Here is a 22,295-nt window from a genome sequence, read left to right on the forward strand (position 1 = left end):
TAATATATTACATTTTAATGTATTAGTAATTTTATTAATATCAAATATTTTGTTAATGAAATTAAATTTGTTTCATGAATGTTGTTTCATGAAGGCATTTCATTTATCCTCTTTTGCTTTTAATTTCAAGTTCTAAAACTTGATTTAAAGGTTTAAAGGCACCATGAAATCTAAATTTAATGTATGAATATGTTAGCTTTACTCTTTTCTATAAGCTAGTGTGGTCCAAAACAATGACATAATTTATATTTAGAAGATATAAGCATTCGAAACTCAGTCTCTCACTTCTGCCAATATGGATCAATGATTTTGATAACGCTGCACTTCAGCTTCTCATCAAATTTTCTGTCCAATCAAATGCTCTCTAGAATGTAAAGCATTTCACCCCCTACATTACAAATAGGGCTGTGGCTGAAATCGGTCACACATTTGCTAGTTTCTACATAGTGCACTATATAGGGGATAGGGAACGATTAAGTTTAAATATGCTTTCCATTGAGGCAAATGGAGTCTGGTTTCACGTTAGTGTCACGTGAACCTCAGCGCACACAGTCTGCTCCGCTCCAGAGACACGATAGCACAAAGTGGATCATATGTGAGAGTCAGCGCAGACCACAATACGCATCGGACCCATTTGAATTCTGCACAGAATGCTGTATTTTAAAGCGTTATATAGGACATTAGGAGGAGAAACGGTTAGAGATTAGAAGGAAACTGAGGCTTTACCAAGCTCAACAGCTCTGTCCCAGCTGTGATATAAACAAAACGCTATTGGCTATTTTAAAAAAGGGGCAGAGCTGTTCGATATATCCCATCCTGTCTTCCTGTTTCAGTGAAATTACATCAACACTGAATAATGCTGCGTGATTCAAGACACACTTCAGTGGGCCTTTAAATTAGGCTGAATCCCAGAGTGTGAACTTTTGAATGGCACTTTACATATGCACAATTTTATTTGTTCATATCTGTGTGTAGGTTGCATGTGGGCTTAATCACACTTTGGCAGTATCGGCTGATGGTATGACCGTCTGGGCGTTTGGAGATGGAGATTATGGCAAACTGGGATTGGGAAACTCGACAGCCAAATCTTCCCCACAGGTACCACTACTGACACATTTATATGACAACACCATCACAAGAATACACAACTAAGCATATTACATTTCATAAACTCTTTACTAAATTAAGTGTTTGTTTTTTTACAGAAAGTGGATGTTTTGTGTGGAATTGGAATAAAGAAGGTGGCATGTGGCACGCAGTTCTCAGTTGCTCTAACCAAAGATGGAAATGTGTACACGTTTGGGCAGGGTAAGTCATGTGCAGACATGGACGCATACTTGTCTCAGGGAGAAACTGTACACTTCTGTAAACTGTCAAAGCATCCAGAACATTGGGGTTTTTAATGTTTTTACTTTAATGTAACAGATCGTTTAATTGGTCTGCCGGAGGGACGAGCTCGAAATCATAACCGGCCTCAGCAGGTCCCTGCTTTAATGGGTGTGTTTATAGAGGATGTGGTTGTTGGTGCCGAGCACACGCTTTCACTCTCTTCAACTGGAGATGTTTACGCCTGGGGGAGCAACTCAGAGGGACAGGTGTGTGTTTAGTAGGGGGCTTAACAAAATCATTATTTTTGCCATTGTTTTTACATATTAGTTGAAGAACGGTATGGTTTGCAACAGTTTGGTATTTTAATTTTAAATTATTATTATTATTTTTTTTTTAAGCTGGGCTTGGGCCACACCAACCATGTCAGAGAGCCGACCCTCATCAGTGCTTTACAAGGCAAAAACATCCAGCAGATATCTGCCGGCCGTTGCCACAGTGCAGCATGGACTGCACCGCCTGTACCACCACGTGCTCCAGGTACAGACACACAAACACTGGCTAGAACTCTGACTCTATTATTATTATTATTATTATTATTATTATTTAATTTCAATGTTCTATAAAACTGAATTATATATATATATATATATATATATATATATATATATATATATATATATATATATATATATATATATATATATATATATATATATATATATATATATATATATATACACATACATATACACATACATATACACATACATACATATAGATAGATATAGATATATACATATACATATATATGCGTGTGTGTGTGTGTGTGTATATATATATATATATATATATATATATATATATATATATATATATATATATATATATATATATATATAATATGTGTGTGTTAACACATTGCAAAGCAATCCAGTTAAACCACTGAGACTTTAACAAATGAAACCCATTGTTTTTGTATGTCATTTTGTCATTTAACTCGCCTCCTATGTGATGTACTAAGTTTCGCATGAATTTGACAGACCTGTTATCTGTAAATTCACTTAAAAATCCTTAGTTGGGTGGCAAATAATCAGTTATTTCTAAAAATCGTAATTAGACCCAATACTTTAAATTCATTCAGTTTTACACGATTATGTAAAAAAAAAAAACAAGCATAGGTGTGATCATCAGTTGTTGAGATGAATTGTTTGTGTATTCAGGTTCATCAGTGCCTCTGCAGCTGGGCTTGCCCGTGTGTGTGCCTCCTCAGTACAGTGCCCTAAGAGAGGTCAGTATGGAGGCTCTGAGGGCCCGACTGCGCCTGCTCTACCACTTCTCTGACCTCATGTACTCCTCATGGAGACTGCTGAACCTCAGCCCCAACAACCAGGTATACACGCACTCAAACACGCACAAACATGTCATGTTTGCATCGATTTATTGATTTACTTTGAGTCTGTTGGACAAAACCCTATGAGCACTGACTGTGATGTTGCAATCTTGACTCATTTTGATTTCAGAGCTGCACGTCACGCTATAATGCAGGTACGTGGGGTATAGTCCAGGGTCAGCTGAGGCCCCTGCTGGCCCCTAGAGTTTACACACTGCCCATGGTGCGCTCCATCGGAAAAACCATGGTGCAGGGGAAGAACTACGGCCCACAGATCACAGTCAAAAGAATCTCTACACGGTCAGTCATGTTCAGAATTGTAACCAGAACACTGCTTACACATTTAATTCCTAATCTTTGCCTACTTTTTATTAGATGTAGAATGTAAGAATTTTAACATCTTATTTTTTTTTTCTGTTTTATCAGAGGGAGGAAGTGTAAACCCATCTTTGTGCAGATTGCTAGGCAGGTTGTGAAACTGAACGCATCTGATCTGAGGCTGCCGTCACGAGCCTGGAAAGTCAAGCTCGTGGGGGAGGGGGCAGATGATGCTGGAGGGGTGTTTGACGACACAATCACAGAGATGTGCCAGGTATGGTGATCCCAACTGTGATCTATATAATGTAGGGCTGTTGAAAATAATGTTACTTTCTGTGATTTTTAATATTTTCTGTTAACAGAAGAGGATGCTTTTTATTAGTGCTGTCAAATGATTAATTGTGATTAATCGCATCCAAAATAAAGGTTTACATAATATATGTGTGTACTGTGTATATTTATGTATATATAAATACACACACATGCATATATATTTTTAACAAAAATAAATTATATTTATATATAAAATATTATAATAAAATAATAATGTAACGTCTGGACCAATCAGCCACACAATTATTCATTGTATTTAATGAATTACCCATAAACTCACTCTCCCTATCAAAGTTCTCTGAACTCATCCCCCTAAAACTGTAACCAGCATCCCAATGTTGCTAGCACACAGGCCAACCTAGGTGTCCTGTTACAGTTATATGGTACTTTTATGATCCAGAAGAATTCTGGAGAGACTAGTGACTCATTCTTCCTGAGAAGGACAAATAAACTCTCTTAATCCTATGTATTCTCTATATAACCACTTGGGAAATGTATAAACATGTATCCAAGTTTCCCATCTCATGACTTTCCTTTTATAGGCTTTATTCTATGCATTAATTCTCTCTTTTGAACTATTTTGGTATTAATGTTCCATAGTTGCAAATGTATAGTTAACTGAGATCACATTGGCAGCATGCTTGGTATCTACGGACTCCAACTTTCATTTCCTATTTGGTAATTTATGTCACATGTTACTAACTCTGTGACACATTAGTATTATAAGAATCTAGAAGGTTATTCTCTCATTCATCCAATCCAGTGTCTTATGCTAATATCTTGCTACAGAACAAAGACTCGTAAAACTTCCCTCTGAAAGGGGAACTCCTTATTGGCTCAGACACCTCAAGAGGGTGTGACATCTTCACCCCTTATATTCACTGATCACAAGGAACCCCCTATCTTCCTGCTCTTCCTCCTCTTCTTCTCTTTTACTGATGAATGCTGACGTCAAGATGATGCTTTAAGAAGCTAGAAGCTTCTAAGGAACCCCAAGCTTGTGCCAGGCCTCGGCCTAGACCTTCCATTCACCAAAGATCCTCTGAATCCAGCCGGTTCTCTTTCGTCAAGAAAATATCAGCAAAGATTCAACAGGAGCCTCCACAAATTGCATCAGGACAGTTTTAATTCAACTTGGAGAGACATGCAAGTATCAAACTTAGTCTCATTATCGGATACATTGAGTATCCTTACCCCTTTTAAAGAAGGGCCTGTTAAAACTAAACTGATGGTTTGCTCAAGGCTGTTGATCTGCTGAATGTCCAACAATGCTGTAACTTCTTGCTTCCTGTACTCTGCTTTCTCTCTCTCTCTTGGTAAACTGTATGCATGTATGTGTGTGAATGTTAGAGTAGTTTAAGTGTTTAGTCTAGTTAATAAAGTCTTGTTCATGTCACACGTAAGGTTGTCCGTGTTTTGCGCTCATGTACGGGAGTCCCTATTCATGTCGGTCCTGACTACAGGCTTTTAGTAGAATAAGATTATTTCCCATAACCTGGAAATGAACATTTCTTAGTTAATAAACAATTAACACTGTGTGTTCATTGAACAACAGGTTAATTGATTGTAATATTAATTTTATTACATTCAGTTAATTTTATTAACTGATTAAAATATTAATTATTAATTATAACTAGTTATGATTAATTATTCATATTTATTTTGAGCTAATTTGCTACAATAATAATATATACATGTAAATATTTCTTAAATGTACACATGTATGTGTGTGTATATATACATAATATATACACCGTACACACACACACACATATATATATATATATATATATTATGTAAACGCAAACTTTTATCTTGGATGCGATTAATTGCTTGACTGCACTACTTATTAAATATAAAAAAGGGATAAATAATTTGAATGCAATAAATGCAGTCCTTTTTTAAAAAATCAATTGACAGCACTAATATAATCACATCACATCATGACATCTCATGAAAAATGAACGAATGTTTAATTGAGGCATGTCGCTCTGTATAGGAGCTGGAGACAGGAGTGGTGGACCTTCTTATCCCTTCTCCCAACGCTGCAGCAGAGGTGGGCTACAACCGAGACAGGTGAGTGCCGACAGACAAATGTCTTAATATTGTATTCCGCTAAACTCATGAACTGATCAGGTCTTCATGAACTTTGTGTGGCCTCAGGTTCTTGCTGAATCCCTCAGCCTGTCTGGAAGAGCATCTGCTGCAGTTCAAGTTCCTGGGTATTCTTATGGGAGTGGCCATCCGCACTAAGAAGCCTCTAGACCTGCATCTCGCTCCAATGGTGTGGAAGCAGCTGTGCTGTATTCCTCTCACCCTTGAGGATCTGGAGGAAGTGGATTTGCTCTACGTACAGACACTCAACAGCATCTTGCACCTGGAGGACAGCGGCATCACAGAGCAGAACTTCCATGAGGTGGAGTGGACGCCCACAAAATACTAATTTTTACAGTCTTGTTTCTCATAGGGGACATGTGCTCAATCTAACTTAGTGGTTCTCAACCTGGGAGGGCCGCAGCACAGTTCCAAGGGGCCCCAAGATGGCTTAAAATACATGTCCTACTAAATATACTTTAAAATAAACTAAATTAAAGCTGCAGTCTGTAACTTTTGGTGCTCTAGCGGTTAAAAAAACAGAACTGTATGCGTCTTGCGGAAGAGCATGTAGCCGGAGCTACTTCTCTCTGTTTATGTCTATGAAGAGTCACACTGGTTCTGTGCTACTCCGCAGTGGTGCCGACAGGACCAGTCTAAAATAATCAGAATATAAACACTTATTATTTCAGGGTCAAGTCAAGTCACCTTTATTTATATTGCGCTTTTTACAATGCAGATTGTGTCAAAGCAGCTTTACAGTGATAACTGGTATATAATTTGGCTGCACAGCAGCTCTTAAAGAATAGTGTCAATGCAGGCAGATCAAAAGCACTGTTGAATTAATGTCAAGAATACTGTTGAATATTGAATGTCAAGTGTCCCCAACTAAGCAAGCCAAAGGCGACAGCGGCAAACAGGTGGCAAACAGGAGGCAAATAGGTGTTAAATGGAGAAAAAAACGTTGGGAGAGGCTTAGACAAAGGCTTAGGGTAAGACAAAAACATGGTTTGGAAAATGGGTTCATTATGTACTCACTCATTATATATTTTTTGTACATTTTGAACACAAAAAAAAGTTACGGACAGCAGCTTTAACTCTAAGAAATATTATTTCAGCTTACATATTGAGTTATTCTAATTTGTACCCTCAACAGATTTAATTTTCATTTAAAATCCAGAATTCCCTCAGCCTTTGAAAATCTGGATAAACTTGTTCTTTAGACCGGGAAAGTCATGATAAATTTAATGAAATCTTAGACATGGAAGTATTTATTACAAATATAAATGTTTCTAGTAATGTCAAGCTCTAATATACTTTATCAGGTAGAAATTATAAGCAAAAATATTTTTAGAACCCTTTAATGATTAAACACAAATGACTAAAAAAGTACAATAGATTAATTGGTGAAAGTGTAAACTTTTAACTCAATTTTTTTATTTTTATCATACATATGGTTTATATTGTTTATAATTATTAATTAATAGAAACTAGAACTTTAACAAAAAGTTTGTCTTTTCCTTTTTCAATAGATGATTCCACTGGATTCATTTGTTGGCCAAAGTGCTGATGGGAAAATGGTTCCCATCATCCCTGGAGGAAACAGCATACCGCTGACCTTTTCCAATAGGAAGGAGTATGTAGAGCGCGCCATTGAGTATCGCCTGCATGAAATAGATCGCCAGGTGTGTTAAACTCAATGCTCAACTGTGTTTAAATGAGTGTATCCTTTCCTCAAATATATGGGAGCGTATCCACACCTATATAATGACTTGTCATCTGATCCTGTTATTCACGCACGTTAGGTCGGGGCGGTGCGCGAGGGCATGTCCTGGATCGTCCCTGTTCCCTTGCTCTCCTTACTAACAGCGCGGCAGCTGGAACAGATGGTCTGCGGGCTGCCGGAGATCAGTGTGGAGGTTCTGAAGAAGGTGGTCCGGTACAGGGAGGTGGATGAGCAGCAGCAGCTGGTCCAGTGGTTCTGGCAGACGCTGGAGGAGTTCTCCAATGAGGAGAGAGTGCTCTTTATGCGCTTCGTCTCAGGACGCTCCCGTCTGCCAGCTAACACTGCTGACATATCCCAGAGGTTCCAGATCATGAAGGTGGACCGGGTAAGAATGTGGCCATGTTTGTGTGTGTGGATGGACATACATTTGTGTTTATGTACTAATGTGCATCTCTGCTCTCTTAAGCCATACGACAGTCTTCCCACCTCTCAGACGTGCTTCTTCCAGCTCCGCCTCCCACCTTACTCTAGCCAACCGGTCATGGCGGAGAGGCTGCGTTATGCTATTAATAACTGCCGTTCTATCGACATGGACAACTACATGCTCTCTCGTAATGTGGACAATGCAGAGGGATCCGACACAGATTACTGACCTTATGTGCGCACATTAAGACTCACTTTAGTATTCAGTGCAGGCTTTTATGATTTTTATGATTACATATACATCTTAAACACATAATCAAGTGTTTTTATTTCACCTTTCATTTCTTAGCAATCAAGCAGAGCTTGGGTGGGCCGCACAATCTGTTTACACATGTACACACACGCACGTGTGTTGATTGTATATTCCTTCTCTCAACTTAATGCACAGTCTTTCTCCGCTATTAATTTTTTGGCTCTGCCTTTTTTTCAGGATATTCTGCATGAAAGTGTTTTATTTAAAAAAAAAAAAAAAATGTATAAAATGACAAAAAAGAATATTGTACATTGTGTATAATGCTTCATTAGGAAATTGTTTTACATGAGTATCTGTATTTATTTGAATTTTTTTGAACCGCCTACACCAGGTTTCTTATGTCAGATGCAATAAATGTTTGAATCTGAAACTGCATTTATGATGTGTCACAAATTCAAAAATCAAAATAAGGGAAAAAGAAAAAAAGTGTGGGGTCAGCAAGTTTTTTTTTTTTTAGTTTGATACTTTTATTCAGCAAGGACACATTAAATTAATAAATGTTTTAGAACATAATCATGTATGAGATTGGAGATTAAATCATGGCTTGATACACAGCAGGAATTATATCCCAGTTTCTTTACAAACACGACCAGCATGGGGTCAAATGTACTCAGAACAAAATGCACATGAAAGAACGATTACAATTAATCAAGCTACTTTATTATGAATGAAAATGTCTTGCATCTTACAAAGGAAACTAAAAGCATGAGTCCAATAAAAGTGACATCAAAACAGATACCACTGACCCCACTTAAGTTTTTAATATCATTCAGAGCTTCCTGCAAAGTAGATAGAGAGTAGTGGTTTTATTGAAAAGTGGCCACTGCCTTGCTCATTCAAGCCCAAGCAGTTTAAATGCATTCAAGTACCACTGGGATAGCGATACATGGGAAAATTAAACTGCTGCCCTAGGGAAAGTTGAGGATATTTTAAAAGACAAGATTACAGACATGAATTAAAAGGACAGCCCAACACCATACTCCCAGGTTTGATCACAAGAGAATCTTTTCTAAGACTCATTAGCAGACGATGAGCCTAATTGGTCAGTTAAACATAAAATACAGGGGGGAAACCCTGATAAGAGGGAGAATAAACTATTTAAAGGCCAAACTTATACAATACCTCATTTAAAACCTGCTACGAAGGAAAAAAAAATCACATATGAAAGCAGCTCTAGACATAATTCTTTAGTATAAAACACACATTCTCTCTGACATGGTTTCAGTGTCTCGCTCACACACACACAGAACATGAGGTACAGAACAGAAAACGGAAGAGGAGGTAATTACAGAAAGTGCAAGATCTGCAGACATAAAATTCCTGTTACTCGGCAACCATTCGTACGCAGACTACCTAGACCATAAGCCTCCCAGAGTCCAGGGCTGCTGGCCGTGTTGTCAGCCTACTGGCTCAGTGAGCCGGTCTTTGGATAAAGTCCTGTTTGTAGCTGATGGGTTATCTAGGCCTGTGATTGGCCAGCAGGAAATCTTTATCTTTACAGGTGAGGCAGAGTTTGAGGTTCCTCAAAGATCCTCCAGCATATAAGTACGCCCAGGCCGCCATGATAGACAGTATGATGTAGGTTGGGATCAGACTGCCTTGATAGTGTGGGTTCACAAATGTCTGTGGGGAGGAAAAAAAAGTAGCAATGTCTCACATGATGCACTTGTGATCAGAGTTCGTCAGCTGTGTTAGTCATGTCTGTTGCTGAGTAATGCTTTACTGCGGTGTTTCTCAAATGGAAGCTAATAATTGAATCAAATGTCAAATTAAAAAGAATAAATGTGGCTGCACAATTAACTGAAATAAACTGAAATTGATATAGCGACGATTTAGATTAGGCACAGTGTTTTCAGCGTCAGTAAATGCAGTAAATTTCTTACCAACTACATATCTGTATGTGCAGTAAGTTTAACATGTATTTTGGGCACGCATTGTGTGCTAGGTTCACTTTATTTAGACATTCACACAATTTCATTAATATTATTAAATATAAATATTAGCATTGTAATTTGCAAAGTAAAAAAATATATAATATTTTATATCTTTTTTTATATCTATATTTTTTTTTTACAGGAAAATTGTAATTTACAACAGCAATATATTATTTATATCTTATAATTAAAACAATATATTAACAATAATAAACCCTATATTAGTGCAGCCCTTTTAAAATAAAAAACAAATCAAAACAGGGTTTTTATTGTTAATTACAACTATTAAAAACATTATTAATTGGAAAAAAAAAAAAATTTATATATATATATATATATATATATATATATATATATATATAAAAAAATTAGAAATGTTGCCTAGGCAATAAAATGAAACAAGTTAATAAAATTATTAAAGGGAAATAAATAAAAACAAAAGCTAACTGAAATAAAAAATAAATTAAACCTAAATAGCAATATGTGACCAAAAAAAAAAGCACATAAAATTACTATTACTATAAATTAAACTAAAATTAACATGAATTACATTTTATTTTAGTTCATTATTAAACTAATAAAACTAAAATAAAACAGATTAAAAGTTATGTTTACTTGCATGTCATGTGACCATTAACCAATATCAGAAAACTATGAACATGCAGATGTAATGTTAAATTATTAAAGCTTAAAAAAAAAAAAAGAAAAAATGTAAAATCTCAGGGCACACTTCATGTAAATATTTTATGCCATAGGTATTCAGTTGATGATGTTTGGTACCCCTGCATGATGTGTGTTGACTTACCAGGCATGATACTATAAGATGACTGATGACCACAGCTCCAAGAGCCCACCATCTCTGTCGCTCACACGCCTCGAAGAAAACGACCCCCCAGAACATGTGCAGCAAGATAATGGCCAGTGTCATAAAGGCTGAGGAGAAAAAGCACACACTGAACATTTGAGTCAAACTGGATATGATTCTCTGGGTTCAAACACAAACTTGCATCTCATTACCTGAGGATATGAAGTAATGCTGAGGGTCACCATGGATACCGACAGTTCCTGGACCCAAGGAGTCCGAGAGTATGTTGACCACAGAAAACGCACCACTCATGAAGCCAAAGCCCAGACCTGATACTGCAAACCAGTGACACACATAGTTAGACAAACATCGGCCGTTTATTGCAGTACAAGCAGAAGCGTGTGATGGACGTTTACCATAAGCTAGCTGCCGCATGGAGATGGGCATGGTGTCCTCCTGACTGAGCGCCAACAGGCCTTCATTTGCTTTCCTGGGAGATACAATAACAGACGTTAACAACCACCCTCCTACACAACACCAACATTGAATGCCAATGTGAATCACTGACGTAATCTTTAAGCTATTTAAAGACCCCACGAAACCTGACGAGGAGTTTGTGTTCAGTGTTTTCTGTCATGTGCTAAATATTTCCTACTAAAACAGGAGGATTGGGTGGGATATACATTAGTGTTCTGGGGACTGTAGGATTTATTTTTTATTTGTTTTTAAATGTAACAAAATGTTAAAAAAAAACAAGAAAATCCTGCACACTATTGACTTGCAAAACAGTAAACAAGTTCTTTATTAGAAACGTTTCGATCGTATGATCTTCATCAGGCAACAACATTATATTCAAACTCCATTGTATTTAAAACAACATGACAAATCACAGTGAAGAATCATCAATATCCAATCAAGATTAGTGATTGAATTTTTTCTTGTTTTTCGTATTTTGACTTTATTACTCTTATCCTATGCTAATTGACCATTGAAATAAATAAATACTGTCATTAAACTGATGAAAAGTGAGAGTAGACAATTTATAATGTTACAAAATATTTCAATTTCAAAATAAACACTGTTCTTTTGAATTTCTATTCATCAAATTATCCTAAAAAATGTATCATGGTTTCAACAAAAATATTAAGCAGCAAATTTGTTTTCAATATTGATAATAGAGTGCCAATTGGTACTGAAATTTTAGCCAATCACAGACATATATGATGAGCGCCTGAACACAAAGGCCAATCAGGTGTTTACGAATCCACTCAATAGCGCTCAAAGCGTCACATTTTAAAAATTTCAGTACCAACTTGGTACTACTGAAGTTGGTACTTTTTACAGCTCTAAATGATAATAAGAAATGTTTTTTGAGCATCAAATCAGCATATTAAAATGATTTCTGAAGGATCATGTGACACTGAAGACTGGTGTAATGATTCTGAAAATTCTGCTTTTCCATCACAGGAAAAAAAGTTATTTTAAATTGTAATATTTCACAATATCACTATTTTTACTGTATTTTTCAAACAAATGCCGCCTTGGTGAGCATAAGAGACTTAAAAAATAAAAATAAAAATGTACTGACCCCAAACTTTTGAATGGTAGTGATTTTTTGTTTTTGTTTTGTTAAAGCAAATATGTTTAGCTATGTCATAGTCATGAACCATGATTCACTACTTCTTGGTCAGTTGCAGGGGAGGGACATTTTCATTCTAGAGGGCATTTAATTTGGACAAATTGCAACATGAGTGATCAAGATTTTTGCTTCCATTTGCACAGAAGAGTGCAAACTAACATATAGATGACGTCAGAGTTTAAACACAACACAGCCCTGCCACTTAGGTGTTATATCAATACAGTTGATGCTCAAGAACATGATATGCTGTTATATTTAGGTTTATTGATTATGTAGCTCTTTTCAAACACAGAAAATGGATGGTTAATTCTTACTTCAGCAATCTGTAGTAACCATATCTGAAAGTCTCCTGGAGCAGAACAGAAAGTACGACTCCGAAAATGAGCAGCCCTCTCTGCTGAGTCGCACTGTTCTTGTTGCTGACCTGAACTGTGATGAACCAGACAAGAGAGGACAGCAGCAAAGACACCAGCCAGAAGAAAGCCCTGAAACAAACACAATCATGTTACAAAGACTGCTTGTTATTGCTCTTAAAGGAGTAGTTCACTTTCAAATTACAATTTCCTGATAACTTACTCACCCCCATGTCATCCAAGATCTTTAGGTCTTTCTTTCTTCAGTCGAAAATAAATGACGGTTTTTGATGAAAACATTTCTGTATTTTTCACCATATAGTGGACTTCAGTGGACCCCAGACGACTGAAGGTCAAAATAACAGTTTCACTGCAGCTTCAAAGCGTTCTACACGATACCAGACGAGAAATAAGGGTCTAATCTAGTGAAACCATCACTCATTTTCTAAAAAAAATAAAAAATAAAAATTTATATAAGTTTTAACCATAAATGCTCATCTTGAACTACCTCTCTTCTTCTTCTCTATTTGAATTCCAGCAGTGTAGATGCTGCGAAGTGTATTACTGCCCTTGGAGAAAGTTTAAATTAATTGTTATATACTTGCACTAGCATATTGTACATGACAATTTAGTTCAAACTTTGACCTGTGGAGGGCAGAAATACACTTAGCAGCCGTCTACACTGCTGGGATTCAAATAGAGAAGAAGAAGAAGAAGAAGAAGAAGAAGAAGAAGAAGAAGAAGAAGAAGAAGAAGAAGAAGAAGAAGAGAGCTAGTTCAAGATGAGCATTTATGGTTAAAACTTACAAAATAAAAAAATAAAAAAAATTTAGCAAATGAGCAATGGTTTCTCTAGATAAAACCCTTATTCCTCGTCTGGGATCGCTGTAAACTGTAATTTTGACCTTCAACCGTTTGGGGTCCATTGAAGTCCACTATATGGAAAAAAAAATCCTGGAATGTTTTCATCGAAAACCTTAATTTCTTTTCGACTGAAGAAAGAAAGACATGAACATCTTGGATGACATGGGGGTGAGTAAATTATCAGGAAGTGAACTAATCCTTTAAAGGAGTAGCTCACCCAAAAAACAAAACAAAACATTATTTTTCTCACCCTGTTAGGGTTAGTTTGGGGTCTGTAAGAAGTCTCTTCTTCTCACAACACAAGGATGCATTTATTTGATCACAAATACAGTAAACGGTGAAATATTTGGATCAATTTAATGCTGAATAAAAGTATTAATTTCTACAACAAAAAAAAAAAAAAAAAAGATCTTACAGACCCGAAACTTTTAAACAGTTGATATAACTGAGATATTCCTTTAAATATCTTTATGTTCCATGCATTCAAAGCTGCGTGAGCTTGTCGTGTTATAGTAATATTCTTAATAAGCTTCAGATCCTAGTGATTTCACTAAAGCAGCACAGCCCAGATCAAGTGCTGTATCACGGGACTTTCAGTCAGCCACACCGGGAGAGGAGGAGAGCACATCTGCCCTGATACTTACCCTGCTATGAGGAAGATGACACGCAGCGGGTCCCGGGCGATTGTAAACAGAAACAAAGAGATGGCCGGGCCGAAAGCGATGAACGTACAGCCGAAAAACACTGCCACAGTCATGATGGAGCTCGGCTAACCTGCTAATTCACTCAAATGACTGCCACTTTACCCTCGGAGGCTATAAACACACTTCATCCATGAGCGAGTCATACGGCTGTCAATTGGTTCGTATAAGCAACATGGATCAAGAGTTATCGGAGCGTTTATTGTACCAGTTTTCTTCGAAATAGGTTAAATGGGTTCAGCCAGCGCTGCGCTTGAAACAGTTCAGCACAACGGCTAAGGTTACTTCCGGTTCCTAGTCATGTGACCGTGTATTTCATGTTTCCTCTTATTTTCATATCAATTTTCTTACCTCAGCCACTGAATTTATTTTCTAACCACCGTTATTTAACACTCCTATTGTCCTACGAAACTTGAACCACAATTATTTAAAAAGCATGAACTCTTGATTACAGTACAACAGGTCTCCACCCCCCCTTAGACACTTCAAAATGTGTTTTTATTTTAAAATGTTATTTTATCTTAATTGGATATTAACCATTTAACTCAATATAAGTAAAAAGTAATGGTGAAGGAAATGTGTATCTCTGCCTGGTTTGATTTTTGGCATTTCATTACAGAATCAAGAACAATGCTTCATACAGTTTATGCAGGTTCACTCTCACATTTAGGCAAAATGTTAATTCACTTTAATAAGTTATTACAAATATAAAGAATTACTGTGTTTGCTTCCATATTCTCCATTACTATCCAAATTCTGCTTACAGTCATTCCATATAAAACATTTGAAAAAAAAAAAGTATTATTCTTGTCTAAACCTACACAATATAATAAATATATAAACAAAAATCTTCATATGCTTGTCTTAGCCACACACACACAAATCAAACTGAGCAGTAACAGTTTCTTCTGAAAAGTATGTAGTTGCCACTCATCTTCAGTTTGAAGTATCGTATCGTTTATCCATCAATCAAATACTGTATATAGACACATTTTTCTGAGACAATGATATTGCAAATTATGATGATGATGATGATGATGAACATTAAAACTTGTGCATCAGCTCCATAACAGCTATAGTTGTGCTCTGACCAAAGATAAAAGCTCCAGTAATGACAGTTACCACACCCCAACCTGTCAAGAAGGTTCTGAAAGAAACAAACAAAATGATAGGAAGAAAGTGTGTATAAGAGAAAGTGATTCATATGAATGCTTTTAGAAGTACCATCAATATATGATGAAAAATAATAGAGCCAAGTGACATTTTAATTTCCTGGCGGGTCTCTTTACGCATACATAAGACAACATAGATGTTACGCACCTCATCCTGTGATGTACAGGTTCTGTCTGCATGGCAAAAATGAGGCACAGTCCTGCAAAAAGTCAGCTTGGTCAATGCCATTTCATGGTCTTTTTGAGTGTGTGTGTGTGTGTAAATATACATTTATTCAGCAAATATGCGTAATAGTGATCAAAAGTGAAAGAAAAGTTATTAGAAAAGTTGAAAATGTTGTTACAAAAGATTTCTATTTCAAACAAATGTTCTTTTGAACTTTAAATTCGTTAAAGAATCTGCGGCTTCCTCAAAAATATTCAACATCCTCAATATTATCGACAATGATAATAATAAAGAATAAAGTTTCTTAAGCATTAAATCTTAAGGATCATGTGACACTGAAGACTGGAGTAATGATGCTGAAAATTCAGCTTTACCGTCATTAGACTGAAATACATTTTAAAAGATATTCAAACAGAAAAGTGATTCTATTAATTACTGTAATAATATTTCACAAAATTACTGTTTTTACTTTATTTTTAATCCAATAAATGCAGCAAAACCATTTCAGAAACATTAAGAAATCGTACCAACCCCAAACTTTTGAATGGTAGTGCTTGTGTGTTGGTGAGATTGTAATTGTTTCATTGAGTGTCTCACCAGGAAAGATAAATATAAAGAAGGCACTAATTCCCCCGATTACGCTGATGACCTCACTCATGTCTGGTACATAGATGGCGATGAGGAGAGTCACAGTGATCCAGAGAAGTGTCAGAATCAGACGGCACCGACTCTCAAACACAGACGTCATTATGGCCCGTCGTTCCCAAAAGCGCAATATTTGTGTTAGGATCACTGCCCTGTGAACAAGACGCAATCATTGACACATGAGTGTGTGTACACAGTGAGTGTGTGTGTGTGCGCAATGAGCTATGCACATTTATTTGTAGTTTACAATACCTTCCCAAAAGCAATATTATAGGATAGATGGTGATGATCGAAATCCCAAACAGCAGCCTAGCAATAATCATCACTACATCATTTCCAGGATATGACATCAGGATATCTGAGGCTACTTCCCGTCCAAATGTAAGAAAACCGAACACACCTGCCATATTGCAATCAAGTGTCAGTCTCTCAGTTTAAGACAAAAATTCACCGGAAAATATTTATAATAATAATAATAATAATAATAATATAGGTAACGATGAGCTCTACAAATGAAGGCTTCAAATGCAAAAGCCTCTAAGTGCCATCTGAAATTTTATTATAAGATGAGCATTTGTATCAAGTTTTTGTTGTTATTTCACTTTAATGGCAATGAAAAGGACCTATTAATTGCCATTAAAGTGAAATTACTGAACCTAAACATATGAGCTTGATAAAAATGCTCATTTTAGAAGAAAATTTCAGATGGCACTTAGAGGCTTTTGCATCTGAAGTCTTCAAATATGCACATAATATCACAGAGGATAGTGATTTGACTCACCTGTGAGAGTATAAATAAGCAGGCAGAAAATCATAGACGTGACTGAGATGAAAATCCAATGTGTCATCTTTTTGTTTTCCATGCTGCTGTATATTGCAATACAAGCTTCATGGCACTGTAATATAAATAATGATTACAGCATATAAGCTTTGAGCAATCATAATGGTGACACATAAGTGCAAATAATGCACCAGTGATGTAAAGAAAGAAATACTTTTTTATAGAATCTGACCTGGAAACCAAAACAGATGGTAGGAACCACACTGAACATGGAGGCCAATGATTCCAATCTGTTACAAACACAAGAACCCAAATAAACCACTGACATGAACAATGTATACATGCACACAACTTTACCGCAAACGTGCACATAGAACTCACCCTTGACTGTGCTCTGGTGTGAGGTCTGCTGTGTGCTCATCTTTCAGATAATACTTTGCAATTACAGCTATACTCAGGTATGTAGCAGCCAGAGTTCCCAATACACTGGCAATTAAACATAAATAAACATTAAGAGATCAGAGATAGTGATAGATACAGCAACTCTAAGTTGGACAGAGGTGGGAGAGCAAAGGATCTATGCAGTCCTTAGACCTTAAACTGATATGATTAGGGAGTCGCAGATTTATGTGACAGCTTTCAGCGCACCTGGTGTATTTCTGGATGCCGATCTCTTTGGGAATAGAGAGTGGAAGGATGATAATGAAGCACATGAGAAAGAGTGCAAAACGGTGATCTGTGTACCAATGATATGGCATCTCTCCTTCTGTGTTTCCCGTCACGGTCTCATACAGAGACAGACACACTGAAACGCACAGACAAGGGGGGAAATATATCTTTGTCTGCATATACACATTTATCTGTTCCAGTTACTCACATATGGAACCACAGAGCACACACATACAACTTACATTTATCCAGTTGATCCTGCACAACCACCAAAAAGGCCACAGAGATCATGAAGAGGTTGAAAACAAAGCAGATTTCACACAGATGGCCGATCCTCTGTCCACACACCTCTCGCACCACATCATGATACGTGTTCTGCCGACTGATTGAAGAGGCGTAGCCAAGTATGACCAACCCACTTATCAGAAATACCAGAGACACCTGAGAAAGAGAGAAAGATGTTAAATTGCTTTAAACCAGCTGCATTCACATTAGCACTTGCTGTGTAAGGCTTTATGTGGGTTGTTTCTTGGCTAAAGTGTTGCATGAACATTAAAGACCATTGCTTTTTTTCTTTCATTTCATTAGTGTAAATAACAGCATCACATTCTCACTGTAATGTGGAATATACAAATTATAAACTATACATTCGTACATCTCAAAAGATGATTGACTGAGAAATTACCCAAATGCTTGTACAGAATTCTCAATACAAAAACCGTAGTAATCTTCACAAAATTAAAGGATTAGTTCACTTTAAAATTAAAATTACCCCAAGTTTTTCTCACCCTCAAGCCATCCTAGGTGTATATGACTTTCTTCTTTCTGATGAACACAATTATAGATATATTAATACATATCCTGACACATCTGAGCTTTATAATGGCAGTGAGAAGGATCAACAAGTATGAAGCTCAAGAAAGTGCATCCATCCATCCATCATAAACGTGTTCTCCACACGGCTCCGGGGGGTTAATAAAGGCCTTCTGAAGTGAAGTGATGTGTTTGTGTAAAAACAAATTATAACAAATTATAAAGTAAAATATCTAGCTTCTGCAGACCACCTTCTGTATTCAAGTTACGAATAAAGTGTAAACTGGCGTTGCTTCAGCTACACTTTTTCCGTAAGTTGAATAGGTAAGGCATAGGATGTAGCATAAGCTTTTTGAAATGCAAGAGTTTTACACTTTCTTCATACGTTGAACAGAAGGCGGTCTGGCGGAAGCTAGATATTTTACTTAATAACTTGTTAAATATTGATTTTTTTAAGGATATTTTTATGGAGGCACTTTCTTCAGCTCATACTCGTTGGACCTGTTCACTGCCATTATAAAGCTCGGATGCATCAGGATATTTATTAAAATATCTCCGAGAGTGTTTATCAGAAAGAAGAAAGTCAAACACCTAGGATGGCTTGAGTGTGAGTAAAGCTTGGGCTAATTTTCATTTAAAAGTGAACTAATCCTTTAATATGAAGAAAAAAATACGAATGCAACTTTGCTCTCTGCTAGACAAAACTATGATAAACCAACCTAAGCAGTCTCTTAGCTGGTCTGGGGCCAGTTGCATAAACTTAGTCACTATATTAACTAGTTTGACCAACTTGCAGTTAACCAAGGGGTAATCAATGTTATTTTTCCAATTCAAATTACACCAGTGTACCTTTTTATGTAACAGACTTTAAAAAATTAGGACCCCTCTTCAAGAAAAAACATTAGTGTCCTAACTTTTAAGACTAGTCTAAGTGGTTTATGCAACCGGCCCCTGGTCTTTTTTTTTTTTTTTTTTTTTTTTTTTATAGGCCTACCTGCAAGTGCCCTAGAGCAAAAAAAAAAAGAAAAAAAAAAAAGATTTATCTACGTTTATCGGAATTACAACGCACCATCTCCACACTGATGGCTGTGTTCACCCCGCCAGCCTTCTCAAAAGCCCATGGAAAGTTGAGGAGTCCCGCGCCGAGGGCAGATTTAAGCATGATGAAAATGGCCCCAAAGGAGCCCAGTCGCGGGACGTCCGAACCCCGCGCAGGTTTGGATAGCAGACTGATGCTGCGTATACTCTCCCGGGCCAGTTCCTCCATCCTCAGTACGAAAGACGGAAGATATTAGAATTCTACAGTAGCTATTCTAAGACGCAAACAATACAAGAAGCTTCCCTCTTTAATAATGCAACGTCCAACACATCCACACTTGTCTGCTGTAAAATCACTTCTGTTTAGTATAGCGCGTGAGGCTGTCTCAAGTAAGACCCCTTAAAAATGTCATCCCAAGGTGAGAAATATTGTAAAGCCTTGCTAGCGTTTGAAACGGTGGGTTCCGAGTCTAAATGATTGCTCCTCTACATATGCATGTTAGGAGGAATTTGCTTCTGATTTCACACAAGAGAGACTGCTGCAACTGCCTTATCAAACGAGAGCTGCGTTTTGTCCAGAACAACAGGAATTCACGTCAGGATGGTGTTATTTTCTAACGTGAAACGCTGCGGCTAAATTCAATTAGTGCTCGTCTTGCGACCCTGTTCGAAACCTCTGAGCAAATATTCATTTGAAGCTCTGCTTGAGGCACGTGTCTAGTAGTTTGTTTGTGAGCTTATACTTCGCGGTGTTTACATTTTTCTTTTTGAAAGAATTTAAATAACACTTATTCGGATTTTAAAATAATATTTATCTAGAAATATGCTATTAATAGTTTGCAAATGCAACCTAATGCAAATTTAAAGGGTTAGTTCACCCAAAAATGAAAATTCTCTAATTTATTACTCCCTCATGCCGCTCCACACCCGCAAAACCTTCGTTAATCTTCGGAACACAAATTAAGATATTTTAGTTAAAATCCGATGGCTCCGTGAGCAGGGCCGGATTAACATAAGGGCTAGGTGGGGCTGAAGCCCCAGGGCCCGCGGGTAGAGGGGGCCCGTGATTGGCTGGAGGAAATGAGATTGACAAGTCATAGGTGTTTGATTTGTGTCTAATAAAATAACAAGAAAAAATGATTGGAAAATGTGCCTGACTGATAAATCATCGTCCAATCAAAATCACTTTACAATTCGTGCCATGACATCGGGAAACGCCTCTTTGCGTTATGCTATCTCATGTAGACTAGAAATTTGGCCTTTATTGCTTTTTCAGCCTCGCTGGTGTTCAAATGATTAAAAAAGTGGTGCGCAAAAAAGGAAAAATAAGCTTGAAAGGGAGAAAAAGGGATGCTAATCTTACAGCAAAAATACCAAAACTAACTTCTTCGGTTCACATAAAACATCCGAGCCAGTGGAAGACCCCGCGCGCAGCGGCAGCTCACAATTATCTTCACCCACCGACACCGTCGCCGATCTGTGTGCTTTAGACGTTGAAAAAGGTGAGATAGCAGCTGCAGCAAGTTATTATTCTTATAACGAGTTAAGCCCTATTCGGATAGTAATTGTTTCTCATGAAAACGTAAGGTGTTTTCAACATTTACAGTTTACGAGTCGATTGATTTTATTGCCGTTTGAATTCACAATGTCAGTGTTTTTCTCCCATCATCATCATCACCCGTGTAAAAACCCTGAATTAACTTTCCTACTGTTTTTTTGACGAACACCAATGTCGAGTGACTTGTCTCCACTATCTGCCTTTGAAGCACATTCTATCAGTTGCAGTTCTGGTGCCTCCATCCGTACAACTCGACCTCGACACATTCACATTCACATCACACGTTAACACAGCGGTAGAGTTACTCACGGGACACTGCACAAAAGTTCTTTATTTGCATGTGCTTTAAAGCCCTGCCAGTTAAACATGTCATTCGTGTGCTGTTCTATGCGCTTTTTCTGACCCCATACACCCGAAGCGTGCACACAAACTTAAGCCTGTCAAACAGCACCTGACTACTGGACTTCTTTCGCGTCAAGGTTTACATAAACACAGTTGGTTATGTCTGAAGTCAGTTGAGAAAATCGGACGCGTGCAGGTCGTGACAGCATCCTAATAGTTAGCATGCGGACCCTTGTCCCTAAAGGGATAGTTCACCCCAAAAATTAAAATCCTGTCATCATACTCACTTTCAAGTTGTTTTAAACCTGAATGAGTTTCTTTCTTCTGTTGAACACAAAATAAACTATTTTGAAGAATGTGGGTAACCAAACAGTTGCTGGTCCCCATTAATTTCCATAGTAGGAAAAAAAATATATATAATGTGGAAATCACTGGGGACCATCAACTGTTTGGTTACCCACATTCTTCAAAATAGTTTATTTTGTGTTAATAAGAAGAAAGAATTATTGTGTCAGCAATATATGCAATACAATTTCAAAATATGTTAAATATTTTATGTTAAATATATTTTAAAATATGTAAAATAGCATGGAATATTTAGTGTGCTTGTGCTTATATAAAATGATTTGATAAAATGAAATTTGTAAAAATATAAAAATAATAACAATAAAAAACAAATTCTTGTGGTACAAGACACTGTGGCTTGGCAATCATATGAAAGGGGGCCCTTGGTGTTGCTATAGCCCCAGGGCCCAATGTGTTCTTAATCCGGGCCTGTCCGTGAGGCCTGCAGGGAGCAATGACATTTCCTCTCTCAAGATCCATTAATGTACTAAAAACATATTTAAATCAGTTCATGTGAGTACAGTGGTTCAATATTAATATTATA

At 37.0% G+C, this 22,295-nt stretch overlaps 3 protein-coding genes across 7 annotated transcripts in view; 1 reads left to right on the forward strand and 2 right to left on the reverse strand.

Annotated features, from left to right (window-relative positions):
* The window catches only part of herc1 (HECT and RLD domain containing E3 ubiquitin protein ligase family member 1), a 54,916-nt gene extending 46,727 nt beyond the window's left edge, over nt 1-8,189 (forward strand). For all 5 annotated transcript variants that reach the window (XM_067399562.1, XM_067399567.1, XM_067399563.1 and 2 more), the window contains exons 67-78: nt 976-1,098; nt 1,206-1,308; nt 1,426-1,595; nt 1,728-1,866; nt 2,550-2,719; nt 2,850-3,019; nt 3,146-3,311; nt 5,370-5,446; nt 5,534-5,786; nt 6,997-7,149; nt 7,270-7,575; nt 7,657-8,189. In XM_067399562.1, coding sequence (XP_067255663.1) covers nt 976-1,098; nt 1,206-1,308; nt 1,426-1,595; nt 1,728-1,866; nt 2,550-2,719; nt 2,850-3,019; nt 3,146-3,311; nt 5,370-5,446; nt 5,534-5,786; nt 6,997-7,149; nt 7,270-7,575; nt 7,657-7,842 — 2,016 coding nt within the window. In that variant the 3' untranslated portion in view covers nt 7,843-8,189. The remainder of the gene's footprint in view (nt 1-975; nt 1,099-1,205; nt 1,309-1,425; nt 1,596-1,727; nt 1,867-2,549; nt 2,720-2,849; nt 3,020-3,145; nt 3,312-5,369; nt 5,447-5,533; nt 5,787-6,996; nt 7,150-7,269; nt 7,576-7,656) is intronic.
* Nucleotides 8,190-8,451: 262 nt separating this feature from the next.
* Nucleotides 8,452-14,530, reverse strand: aph1b (APH1B gamma secretase subunit). The gene is made up of 6 exons (XM_067399570.1): nt 14,166-14,530; nt 12,619-12,789; nt 11,082-11,155; nt 10,878-11,000; nt 10,666-10,793; nt 8,452-9,549 (listed from the first exon to the last, which is right to left on the reverse strand). Exons 1-6 carry the CDS (start codon nt 14,276-14,278, stop codon nt 9,382-9,384), a joined length of 777 nt encoding a protein of 258 aa, XP_067255671.1. The 5' UTR covers nt 14,279-14,530; the 3' UTR covers nt 8,452-9,381.
* A 320-nt stretch (nt 14,531-14,850) lies between these two features.
* On the reverse strand, nt 14,851-20,398 carry slc38a8b (solute carrier family 38 member 8b). Its single transcript, XM_067399569.1, has 10 exons — nt 19,538-20,398; nt 17,898-18,096; nt 17,635-17,791; nt 17,368-17,472; nt 17,219-17,276; nt 16,987-17,101; nt 16,458-16,605; nt 16,158-16,357; nt 15,543-15,594; nt 14,851-15,369 (listed from the first exon to the last, which is right to left on the reverse strand). Exons 1-10 carry the CDS (start codon nt 19,733-19,735, stop codon nt 15,267-15,269), a joined length of 1,335 nt encoding a protein of 444 aa, XP_067255670.1. The 5' UTR covers nt 19,736-20,398; the 3' UTR covers nt 14,851-15,266.
* Nucleotides 20,399-22,295: the final 1,897 nt, after the last annotated feature.

This window comes from Chanodichthys erythropterus, chromosome 11 (assembly GCF_024489055.1).
Source record: "Chanodichthys erythropterus isolate Z2021 chromosome 11, ASM2448905v1, whole genome shotgun sequence".
NCBI classification, from domain to species: Eukaryota; Metazoa; Chordata; class Actinopteri; order Cypriniformes; family Xenocyprididae; genus Chanodichthys; species Chanodichthys erythropterus.

Coding starts and splice junctions, on each gene's coding strand:
- aph1b (XM_067399570.1), bottom strand. CDS start 14,278: ATGACTGTGGCAGTGTTTTTCGGCTGTACGTTCATCGCTTTCGGCCCG. Junction 11,156..12,618: donor GGTTACTACAGATTGCTGAA/GTAAGAATTAAC, acceptor TGTATCTCCCAG/GAAAGCAAATGAAGGCCTGT. Junction 9,550..10,665: donor ATCTTATAGTATCATGCCTG/GTAAGTCAACAC, acceptor TCCTCCCCACAG/ACATTTGTGAACCCACACTA.
- slc38a8b (XM_067399569.1), bottom strand. CDS start 19,735: ATGGAGGAACTGGCCCGGGAGAGTATACGCAGCATCAGTCTGCTATCC. Junction 17,277..17,367: donor ACACCAGAGCACAGTCAAGG/GTGAGTTCTATG, acceptor TGTTTGTAACAG/ATTGGAATCATTGGCCTCCA. Junction 15,370..15,542: donor CCTGTACATCACAGGATGAG/GTGCGTAACATC, acceptor TGTTTCTTTCAG/AACCTTCTTGACAGGTTGGG.